The sequence below is a fragment of the Leucopleurus acutus genome (genome assembly GCF_964270905.1).
Source record: "Leucopleurus acutus genome assembly, chromosome: 17".
In the NCBI taxonomy this organism is placed as follows: domain Eukaryota; kingdom Metazoa; phylum Chordata; class Mammalia; order Artiodactyla; family Delphinidae; genus Leucopleurus; species Leucopleurus acutus.
The window spans coordinates 35,561,433-35,573,892 of NC_139159.1; the positions used below are offsets into that span (position 1 = coordinate 35,561,433).

The window sequence follows — 12,460 nt, forward strand, 5'->3', positions numbered from 1 at the left end:
TAATTATTTTAGCTAACAGTTATTAAATGTTTTGAGAAGACAGAGTGCTAATTGCATTACTTCATTTTATCTTTAAAATAGCGCTTCCACGTAATTATTCTTAATATCTCCATTATATTAAAGTGTATCTCTAGTTTAGACCTTTCTTCAGAACTGCAGACTTGTGTATCCAACTGTGTACTCAGCATCTCTACTTGGATGTCACGAAAACATCTCAAATCTTATACCTCCAAAACTGGTCTTTAATCCCCCAAACATGCTCTACCCCAAACTTTTTCCATCTTAGGTGACAGTAACCACACCTTTCCAGTTCCCCAGGCCCTACATCTCGAATTCACCCTTGACCCCCTCTTCCTTTCCATTCTTGCATTCAATCTACCACGAAATGCTGTCACAACCTTCCCAATGTGCCACTTCTGAGAATTACCAGCCGCTAGCAGCCTGGTGCAGGCCACCAACATAGACCTCGAGGATCCTGTAGTCGCCTCCCGAGATTCTCCCTGACTCCACTCTCTCCCCACATCCTCAAGACCACAGATAGAGTTATGCTTTTCAAACAAGAGACAGTTCATGCCACACCTCGGCTAAAATCCTGCCCCTGGCTGCCTACATTTAGAGTAAAAGACACAATGCATGTGATGGCCTCCCAGGACTTACCCAATCCATCCCATCACATATCCGACCTCCAGCCCTCCTGCTGTCTCTTCCTCCCCACTGACTAAGTCAGCCAGGGTGGCCTCCTTGATATTCCTCCAAGCTGCCCGGCATATTTCTGCCTTAGAGTTTTGGGACTGGTTATTCTTGCTCCCAGGGAGTGGTCTCCCCATCATACATTCTGACAACTCCCTCACTTCAAGTCTTTGCTCAAATGTCAACTTATAAAATCCACCCTGACTACCCTATTTAAAATCAGAACCTACCTGTACACTCCTCCAGCACTCCCAACCCAAGCCTCTTCAGTGAGCTTCACATCCTTTTCCTTATCCCGTAGCGCCCATCAACCTTGTGACAAAGCATAGAATTTATTTATAACATCCGTTTCCACACGAGAGTGTAAGGAGGGAGAAAGCATGCAAGAAGGAGCACGCAGGCAAAGGCTCTTGTCTAATTTATTCATTGATACGTCCAAGCATAGAGAACAGGAAGATGCTTGATAAATAGTCCTGAAAAAGATACAGATGAGGAAACTAGTAGTAAAGCTCAGAAAGTTTAAGTAACTTCCTCAAGGTTCTAGAGCTAGAAGAGGGTCACAGTAGAATTCACACTTGGGGATGTCTAACTTCAAATCTCTTAGCCTCTCTGCTATCTTTTTTTTTTTCTTCTTTGCGGTACGCGGGCTTCTCACTGTTGCAGCCTCTCCCATTGCGGAGCACAGGCTCCGGACGCACAGGCTCAGCAGCCATGGCTCACAGGCCCAGCCGCTCCGCAGCATGTGGGATCTTCCCGGATCGGGTCACGAACTCTCAACCACTGCGCCACCAGGGAAGCCCCTCTCTGCTATCTTAAGTCCATGCAATTCAGGATTTGTTTTAATCAGTGCCATGGAAATTCTCACTCCACTGAATAGGATCACTAAAGTGTTCTCTGTCTAGATTTATATATATATTTTCCATTTAAACAAAGGAAACAGAAGAGGGGAATTCATCATGGGTTATTGTGGTAGTTTTACAGCAATTTTAGCAATAATGACATTTAAGTAATAGTGATATTTAATGATAGCATAATAATAATAGAATAATAGCTCTTAAATGTATTGAAGACGAATCGCATGCTAAACTCAGTGCTAAAATATTTCCATGTACATTTTGTGCAAAATCCTTATGAATATTCTATCAGATGAGCTTTATGTGTAACTCCACCAGGCATACTTCTCTTATTCCGCTTTCAAAGATAAGGAAATTGATGAGAAGTGTGGTAACCGTTTGATCAAGATGAGACTGGTAATAAGTTGTGAGTATGAATTTAAATTCAGGTCTAACTCCAGAATTTGATTCTCAATCCATACATGAAAATTCTGATAATTCCTTTGATAAGGGTATGTTCTCTCCTGGAAAACATCCCCCATTATGTCTGCCTGTGCTCATACCTTCAGGACACAGTCAAGTTTGAAACATGATAAAAATGTTTAAATAGTGTGCTTTAATAAATGGAAATATCTTCATCTAAACAATAACACAAAAAGGCAGGCTCAGCCCTTTGAAGTGGCTTCGTTGCTACCTTCCATCCAGAACAAGAGAAGGAATCAACAGCTGCAGAGTAAAGAAAGCATGAAACCCACAGATGGAGGATTCTGTAAATGACCAATTACAAGACTATTAAGCCACACTTTCATAGCAAGAGGCAAAATATTCCATTAAACTGAAAATTCTTCTACCCCTCACTCCAAGGCCCACACAAACATTAATGTTGCATTTATTAGGATGTATTTCCTGTGCTCTATCAACTTGACTTTCAGCAACTGTATTAATACAGTCCTTTCGCTTTGCACATATATCTGAATGATGGATTCCATTACTGGAGTTTTGTAGAAAGAGTGGAGTGAATGAAGTAAAGTTTGGGAAGAGCCATCATAATCCATAATGATGGGCACTGAATCAGGACAAGAAGAAACCTCTCTTCTCATTTATTTGAATGAAAATTCTACTATATATTTATTGCCTCTGTACAGGGCCATCTGTTGAATAATGGAAAACAAGCATCTTTCATTTGGAGGTAGGATTTGTGTGCTCAAGTTTCGATGGGCCTGCAGAATTAATCTTGTTTTAGAAATGAAATAAAATGTAATTTCTTACTGTAAGTAGATGTGGTTAAGCAACTGGCAACTTTGATGTCTTTAAATCACTGCAGTTTCGGGGTAGGCAAATCTATAATTATTTCAAGCACTTCTTTATTGGTGCAACAATTGAGCAGTGTACATAGTGGTCAACAACCTGGGCATTGTCAGACGACTCTAAGTTTGAATCTAGACTTTGCCACTCACCAGCTATGTGACTTTCAGCTATGAGAATCACTTTCTTCAGCTTTCCACTGTGGATTATTATATGCCCTTTGCAGAACTACTGTAAGAACTAAATGTATATGCGCACAGTGGCTCATAGTAAGGGCTCAAATTAGTACTGTGGTCACTACTAGTAGTACTGAAAAGAAATTAGAACTTCTATTCTCATAAAGTGGGATATGTGTCCCTTTATCATTGTAATTTCATATCATTTTACTTTTGACCTTATAATTTAATAGCTTGATCCAAAAAACATTTAGCAGTAAATATAATTGAAAGAAGATTACCTGTCAAACATGAAATACTGTAGTAACAAGTGTGCTGGCACAATACTCTTCTCAGATAATTAACCTGTAAAAATATGTTATTGTCTTCTTTTTAATTGAGCACATTGAACATATATATTTACTGTGCCAATTGGCGAAAGGTCCATTAATTAATCAGTCTAACTATATGTTGCATAAACGTCTTCTAAACATAATCGTATATGTATTTTATTTGTTGGGAAAATGTGTTTGAGATGGTTCTTTTCTGCCTATTTAAAGTAAAAGAGGATGAGAAGTAGAGTTAGGCTTAATGTACTTTGTACTCCATTATGCCATGAAAATGCTTCTGTGTCCTGGAGACAACAACAAAAGATTTGCTTTAATGACAAGAATCAAGTATGTTCTAAAGCTTCCAGGTAGGAGGCGTATAGGTTGCAGTTTATATCAGAAGTCTTTGCTCTCTCTCTCAACTGCGTCTAGATGGGAAAGATGTGGTCACAAATGCTTCAAGGTGATATAGTAAATGTTGGAAAAGAGGGGGGTAGGAGGCAGAGTTTTGAATATCTCAAACCTGAGCTAGAAGGATTTTATTTAAAGAAAATAGCGGATATTATTTTTCACTTAAGGAAGCAAACGTGACATTAACGTAGGAAATTAGCTCTTTTAGCTATGATGCTTTCAAATGCACATGGCTGAAAACAAATTCAAAATAGTCAAAGGAAATTTAAAAACAAAACCCAAACAACAACAACAAGCTCAACAAACAAGTACTAGAAATTCAGGGATGCAGCCATATTCAGATACAGTTGGATCTGGACGTTCCAGAGTATCAGCAGGGTTCCAGCTCTCTCTACATCGCTCAGCCCTGCTTACCTCTGCAAGACTTTATTTTACAGAAAGTCTCTTCTTGTGCTGGATGGTCATGGGAGTCCCAGAGTCATATCTCCCCAGCTTAGAAATTCCAGAGAGAAAAGACAATTCTTCCATTTTGCTCTGAGACAAAAGTCCTGGGGAGGAGTCTGATAGACTTAGCCGAGGTCAGATGCCTACCCATGAGCCAATCACCTGCTTTACTGGAGTTCAGTCCCTGGGCGACTCATCCCCGGGGCCCGTCAGGAGGCAGGATGGCATTATCTGGCAGTTCTCCAAGAAAAGCCTGCTGTTTTTGTAAGATGAAAGGGGAGAGGACATGGATAATGAAACCTGTATCTGCTTCTGTAAAATCCACAGAATCTTACTCCCTGCCCTGTGTCGATGACCACGCAGTAAGCTGACCCAGGAGGTCATTTTTCCCACAACAGTCTTTATATATATGACTAAGGAACACACTGGTAAAAGAATATGGGAGAAAGTCTGAGTATGACAAGTCAGCTAGACTGATATTAACTAAAAAAGCTGTGTGAAAATATCCTTAAAAAGTTGCCCCCAACTCACTCAAAGTCCAAAGTTGGAGCTGGAAATACAATGTCATGGAGTTTGGATAAGAACAGGTTTTCTCCAAGCTGAACTATGACACAGAGATTAGAGACTTCCAGAAACTATACTTTTTCAAAGAAAAAACATCACATGAGAAAAATGAGGCCTAGAAAAATTAAATGACTTAAGCTAATTAATGGCAGGACTGAGACTAGAGTATACTTTGTGTAATTCGCTATGGCCTTGTTTTTGTTTTTGTTTTTGTTTTGTTATCACTTCAGAACGAGACAAACTTAAAGAAAGGAAACACAACCAAAACTCAATGGTTGGAAAAGAGATGGATGTGAACGCCCACTTGTTTCTTACGTATAAAGTTACCCCTCGCAGTGTTTTGGAGGAGAAAACGCTGGCTCTTCCCAACGTTGGTTACATACACAAAGATTCCAAAGACAAGACAAGTGCTTTGCAAACAAAGTAACTAGAACCAGCTCAGGCTTCCCCGCCCCGGGTCCTACGTTCCACGGTCAGAACCACCAATTGTATCCCCCCGGGTAACAAGGTGATTCAGAAAAGCTGGCGCCTTAAGAGAAGGGAGAAAACTTAGCCGGGAAGAGAGTCAGGAGGAAACTTGCTCAGCTTCTTACTGAGGTCTGAAACGATCCCAATAGAGTCCTTAAACCCCTCAGGTTTCCCCCATCAAGCACCCTCGCCTCCAACCTGGGCCACCCCAGATCTATCAGACGACAGAAGTCTGCGGACGCACGGAGAGCTGACCACCCCACGAGAGGGACCTACGCGCGGCCGCGCCCACTCACCCGCCGCTCCCTGGGAGACGGGAGACCAGCCCGGGGTCCAAGTCCTGGGCGTGGCAGACTCGACCCTCTCCGGGCCCGGCTCCAGCTCACCTCGGCGCGGCCCGCCTGGGCGCCGCCATCTTGACCACGAAGGGGGCCTCGCGCCGGAGGCCCCTGAGCGGGCGCCCTGAGCGGAGCCGGAGCGCCGAGGAGGCCCAGGTCGGCGCCCTACGTCCCCCGAGCGCTCGCGCCCCGTCCACGAGCGATGAGAGTCCCGCACGCAGCGCCCGAGCCAGGCTTCCGCGGAACCGGCGCCCCGCGCAGCCCGCATCGCGGCTCAGGCGGCGCCGAGGGCGGCCCGGGCGGAAGAGCGAGCGCGGGGCAAGCGCTCGGTTACCTGGCAACGCGGAGCAACCTGGCGTCCCCGGCGAACCCCAGCCCTCTACCACGAGGAAGCACGGACCCCCTCACCCGCCGCCCAGCCCGCGCCGCCCCTCGGTCGCTCCGCCCGCCGCTGCCCGCTTGCTATGGTCTTTTAAATCCATGATACAACGTCTATATGTAACAAATCTGTTAAACCCTAAATGTTTATGATATTCAAGTAATCCAGTATCTGAATTATTCTTGAAGATAAAACATCCAAAGACTTCTTAATTGTATGGGTTTACACACATAAAATACACGTGGAGGTAACTTCAAGTATAGTATGTGCCTGTCTCTATTCCTTCCCTCTCCGCTCTTTTAAAAAATGCCCCTTTAAAAATTGCCCACTCACCATCTGTTAGGTAAATTTGCTGAAACACAGTAAATGTGGAGACAGAAATTGTTATAGAGACTATTCCAAATGGCACTGACACCTGTATTTATGAAATTTTTAAAAGGGTAAGTTAGAGTTGTTTTTTTTAAAAAAAAAAAATCCCACTATAGTAACACCACATCATCCTAGGTGCCCACTTCTATCCAATTACATAAGATGGAGAAAGAGAGAGAGAGAGAGAGAGGAGACAGAGAAAGAAGAAAGGAAGAAAACCAAGTACTTATGTATAAAATGTTGCTGCCAAAGTTTGAGATTATACTCAAGCATCAATGAACAGAAGGAAAACACAAATTTACAAATGTATTTCATTTATGGTATGTGGGACACAGGTTTAGATTTGCAACACGCTCCCACAAGGGTCAAATTGACCACTTTTTTCTATCTAGTTGCTCTTGAGAGAACAAAACAATTGAAACAGATGCCATTCAATTCCAAGTCTATAGCTTAGACCATGTCACTGCACATGAAATATTGTTCATTCAGAGTCAGCACACAGCAAGAGTAATTTATACTCTCAGAGTGTTTGCTCTCAAGTCAATAGCAGAGAAGCCTTGAATAAAAACGTTCCCATTACTTTCCATTGTAATAGATCTTACTTATAGCCCATGAAACAGTGGTCAGAGGAGATTTATTCTTTGGACACCATATTATATAATCTCTCCACTTTAAGCCATCCCCCACTCGGCGATTATTTTTTAAATATGTTACTCGTAGTCAATATTAATTTACATTTAATCTTTCTTAGCATTAGGAGAGTATTATTTTGTACAGGCTCAGAAACAAATCTCCCGAAATTCCTCCCTGATGCTCCCTTCAGGCTGAAAATGCATTGCAGGGTGGCTGCAGTGACTTAATTCTAGTTGGCAGAGCCCTGGCCACACACTAATTTCATTAGCCTCAAACTCCTGGATTTGAAAGATCCACTGAATATGATTCCTGTCCTCTGACATGTCACTTACTAACCAATTCAGTGTGCATACAGAGGAGAGAAAGGACTTGCTCAGCTCTGGCCCACCGGCAGGCAGATGAGAATGCCCAGTCAGAGACACTGTTTACATCTGAGTGGTCATTCTTGCCCGGGTCCTCATTTTCAGGAAGGAAGTTCAATCCAGGCTTTGCTGGCAGCTGCAGCATTTGTTACATCCATTACTAGCTCCTTGTTCCTTCCTGCCCCCCAGTGCTTAGCATCCCCCATTTCAGTCACTAAGTCTTCCTTCCCCCAGCCTAGAAGCTTACCTCACCATAAATTTTTATCTCAAATGATAGGTTTGGCACATTCCCCACAGCAACCCACAGGGACTGGGGAAAAGAAAACTCAAATCTCTGGAGAGCTAAGAATTCAACCATTTAGAGGAGTTTCTTTTATACAGGACAGTCTTCATTGAGCTGAACCCTGCAATCCCAGAGAAGATTCACCTACCCGTTCTTTTCCTCTTTCCCTAAAGTGACTGTGTCTTTGAACAAGGGGTCTGTGTTCCACTATTCTCTCTATTCATTTTGCAGGTTTACAGAGGCTGGGAAACTGGGGGCTGGACTTACATGCCAGGAGCTTCTAAGATCACACGCAAAAATAAGGTTACTGGAAGAGATTGTTGGAATCTATCTCTGTATATTTGAACATGGGCAGTGGTTAACCAGGATGCTCACACCAAGCTTATATCCAGCTTGCAGCACAAGCTACAAGTTGGTGCATCCCTCCTACTACCAGCCTCTTCTCAATAAATGCAGGTGAAAACTGGGGGCTCTTTTCCCTCAGCTGTTCAATCCAACATGAATAGCTGCAATTTGCAAATTAGAGGAAAATGACAGTGTTTTCTCTGAATGGTTTTGGTCCCAACACACACTGCTAATGCTGGCATTCAGTTCCTTTCCTTCCCAGCCCAGGGAAGGGGGGAAGTAACCATAAGGCAAGCGTTCTCTTTTCTTGCAAGTGCCTCAGATCCACACACCAGAGAAGGAATCAGCTCCCCCTGGAATCTTTTTCAGCAAACACAATCCTTCACCTAGTCTGCAAGCTCTCTCTTGACTTTAAGATTTCACTCTTTTTTCGACAGGCAGGCCCATCTGCAAGCTCCCAAGCTCCAAGTGAAGGCACCAAAATAATTTTTTAAATGTCAAACAGCAAATGTGCCTTCAACCCCCAGAGCTCCAATAAAAATACTGTGAGTTGCCCCTGTGTTTCTCAGGTGACCTCTGGCCTCATCCTCCCTGCAGCGCTGCCTCCTCAGGTTCTCTAGTTTAAGCTCAGAGGTAAAGGAAGTGCTTCTGGGTTTTGCTTACGACAACCCAGGCTCTTCCTGAAAGCATTACCTCAAAGTGAAGGCTGCCCAGAAGCACTTTTGGCCTTGCAAACATCTAGAGGTGGCATACTCAACAGGTGCTAGGGATGCTCAGAGGCTCAGAGGGGCCATACCAGGCTGCAGCTTTAGACAGGCACCCCTCCTTCTGGCACAAACACAAACTTCATACTCCTGGGTGCTGATGTAGTGACAGCTTGAATCTCACAAGGAGTCCCCTCCAGAAACCCAACATGCTTCAGGAAAGGCACTTGAGAGGGAGCCGACTTTTTAGCTACGGGGAGCATAAGGGTCAGCCAGAACATCTGGAGAAGGGACTAACTGAGCTTGGGTCCTACCAGGCAGGGAGAGAGCTGTGCATTAGGAAAGGATCACTTCAAGACAGAGATGAACAAAAAACTTGGAGATAGGGGTAGAGAAGGAAAAGAGACGCAGAAATTGAAAGGGAGAACATAAAAACAGAGAGACAAAAAAAAAAAAAAAAGCAGGGAGAAAGAGACACAAGGAGAGAGACACACAGGAAGAAAGACAGAGAAACAAGAGAACCCATAGTCACGCAGACCCTGAAACTCAATTTCTTCATCCAGAAGCCATCCATCTATACCCAGGGCAGCACAGGAGCCGTGGGGCCGAGGCTGCGGGAGCAGGCCGTGAGAGAGCACTGCAGCACCGCCCACCGCTCAGCGGGCCCGATCCGCCGTCCTCGCATCTTCCGCCGTTGCCCGCCTGTACCCGGAGCTAGAGGACCGCCCGGCCTTGCTCAGCGCACCCTACTGCCTCCCTCCAGGCGCCTTCTTGTCTGGCTCTGAGAATCGTCCTCAAAACCCAGGACTGGGGTTGGGGGCTGCGTTAGGGAGGTCGTGGGAAAGGATGGGCACAGGGTGGGTGCAGAAAAAGCGACTGTGTCTCGCAGTTAGCATGAGCTCACCTCCGGGCTCTGAGCTGACAGGAGTAGAAAGCTGATCGCCCGGCTCCTGCCAGTGGCCGGATCGCAAAGGCAGTTTAGACGGTGCAAACAACTGCCCAGAGCAAATCACCTGGGGGCACGTCTGCGGGTGGCTTCTCCCCGCTTGAGGACAGTCCCCACGCCTTCCGCCCCATGCCCTCGCAGAGATAGGTGACAGGTCGGGAAATCCAACCCGAGCGAAATGGGCAATTCACGTCCAAATGTAGGTGAAGACCTAGCTTTCGGTTTAAGAACTGCCTCCCTAAGCTCTTCTCGAAATTTTCCAAGGCAGCTGCAGCTTGTCGGGCGGCTTGGGGCAGGGAAGCTGGGGAGTTGAGAAATGCCTAGTTTCTAGGCGTCTTCTCATCTTTCATATTCTTTGCGCCTAAGTGGCTCTCACAGGAGCCCGGCACTTTTACAAGCCTGTTTTGGAACCATATTTCACTGGAATGCAAACCCATTTAAATCATCGCCTTGTTTTTCGGAGACTGTTTCTTGTCAATGGGGCCATAAATCCAGAATGTCAAGCCGGATGGAGTGGAGCGCGGACAGGGGAGAGATGGAAGGGAAATGAATCAAGCAGGGCAAGTACCTCCTCGGGTGAGGTGGGAGGGATTCGGCAGGATCTCCAGGGTGGAAATGAGCGAAGGCTGACCAGACCCCGCACCCCTGGAGTCCAAGCCAGCCTTCAGGATAAAGAGCGCGGGGAGCTACGGCGCGCTCTGCCCCGGAGGGAGCGCCCCCCTACCTGGAAAAGCCTCAGGATGTTGGCTACCATGATGGAGACCGAACTCCCCGAAGCCCCAATCACTCCAACTACTTTCTCGGGCTTGACGAAAACCGGAGGCTCGCCGTTGGTGCAGCGCACTTCGGAGGTGTCCTTCTGGATGAGCGCCTGGACGAAAGTGAGCGACTGTTCGAGCGCATAAGTGTCCCTGGAACAAGTGTCCAGGATCCGCGCTCCCAGCGTCACGTTGGGCAGCAGGTTGGGATCGCTGTTGATCTGGTCCAGGGCGTAGAGCATCGCTTCCAGCCTGTGGATCCCGTTCTCCCTCTTGATGTCGCCGCAGGGCACTCCGCTGGGACCCTTCGCGTGCACCGGGAACAGCCCCCCGAGGGTGACGTCCCCCTCGACCCGAATGGAGTGCGGGGCGTACATCTCCTGGCCGCGCGCCGCCGCCGCCAGCGCGCACAGAAGCACCTCCAGCACGCAGCAGGGAAACTTCATCAAAGTCAGGGCGCGGAGCAGCTTCCCCAACTGGACCATACTGCTCCCGCGGCTGCGGTGGTGGCGGCGGCACTCGAGGGGACGGTGGCGGGCTCGCCGGAGTCCTGGCCCCTTGGGGTGAGCTCCTCCGGGGAAGCCCAGGGTCTCCTGCGGGCGAGGAGGGTAGGGGCGCCCGGGGAAGGGCAGCCGGCGAGGGTGGGGGGTCCCGCGGCGCCTGCCAGCTTGGGGCGCCGTGCGCTCTTGGGTTCCCCGGCCAGCGCGCCGCGCTCGAGCTCGCGCTCGGTGGCTTGCAGCTCGAGCTCTCCAACAGCCCAGCACTGGGGAGAGAGCGAGGATGGCTATCGCTTTAAATGCGCGTTCGGCTCCCTCTCCTCCTCCGCCCACTCCCTCCCACCCTCGCTCGCTCTCAGGCTCTCCCCACCCTTCCCAGCGCCCACCCTCCCCACGGTTTTGCATCATCACGCAGGGAGGGGCTGCGTGCTGAGGTAAGGGGGGAGGGAATGGGTGGGCGGCTGTGGGGGGGGGAGTACCTCCGATTCGGAGTTTCGAGGTCCCCAGGGAATCTGGGGATTGCAGGTCGCAGGCGAAGGCTGAGCTCCTGCTTCGGTCTCACTGTAGAAGCCGCTCGCTCGCCCGCCTGCACCCACACGCACATTCTAGGCACAGGGTGGCATCAGCCCCGGACAGGGCGGTTCTAGCTGGGGCTGACTGCTTCCAACCCTGAGGTCCGGAGCCGGGACTGTCAGCGCCGGGAGAATGCGAGGTAGTCGAAGGTGATGCCGCCAAGCATGAAGGGTAGTAGGGAGACCCCAGTCTGTACTGCTAATTCGTCTGTGCCAGTTTTTCCTAAGAAAAACACACATACACACAGGAGGCTGATTGATGACCTAAAGAACCTTTACGCAGAGACTTCTCCGGGGCCAGGCACTGGGCTAGCCTGTAGGGAAAGATGCCAACAAGAAATGCTGGGAATGGAAATGCATCTTTGGTCTTCAGGGGTTACTGTGGCCGGAGCCGGATGAAGTAACCCTGGTCTCCAGTAAATCTGTGGCGGATTCGCTCCTTTTCTTCCTTTCATCGCAAGAGGTGGAACAACTGAGAACTCTGCAGAGCGCACTTTCTTCTCTGGCGCTGACAGGTGTAAGGCTCCCTCCTGCCCATTTCCAGAGATGCTTTTGGGCTGATGTCAGGTTTCCTCGGGCAGGAAATAGCAAGAAAGAGGTGGCAGTAGGAGGAGCAGACAGAAATCTCCCCATCGATCCAGTGATCCAGTGATCCATTCTTCTTTTTTTTTTTTTTTTCTGGCTGAAGATTTGGGGGGTTTGGGGAGTGGAATCAGGATGCCAGAGCAGGTTGTAGTGCAGTTAGGAAGCTGTTTTTCAAAGGTGTCCCCTCCTGCAGGTCCAGCCCAAACTTGGCCCATTAAAGCAACAAGTGGCCCTAGTTCCTACACAAGGAAGGGCAATGTATCTGCCCTTGGTGCCCACGTGTACTGCTTATGGTGGTCTCTACTCTTGCTGAGCCTTTCTGTTGGAGTGCAGTGAAACTGTCTTATACAGAATTGAGGGCGCAGAGAAAACCAAAACAAGACTATACTTTCTGTTGTAATGTTAGTGTACTAAAGAAAAATGTCCTTGCACATAAACAAAACAACACACACACACACACACCCCTAAAAAGTCAGAAGTTGGGAAGTTG

The 12,460-nt window shown here is 47.6% G+C and overlaps 1 protein-coding gene across 1 annotated transcript; it reads right to left on the reverse strand.

The window, feature by feature from the left end:
- Positions 1-253: 253 nt before the first annotated feature.
- LOC309973984 (metabotropic glutamate receptor 7-like) lies at positions 254-10,801 on the reverse strand (the record flags this gene model as incomplete). Its single annotated transcript, XM_082858442.1, has 2 exons — positions 254-1,002; positions 10,283-10,801. 2 exons carry the CDS (start codon positions 10,799-10,801, stop codon positions 967-969), a joined length of 555 nt encoding a protein of 184 aa, XP_082714568.1. The 3' UTR covers positions 254-966.
- Positions 10,802-12,460: the final 1,659 nt, after the last annotated feature.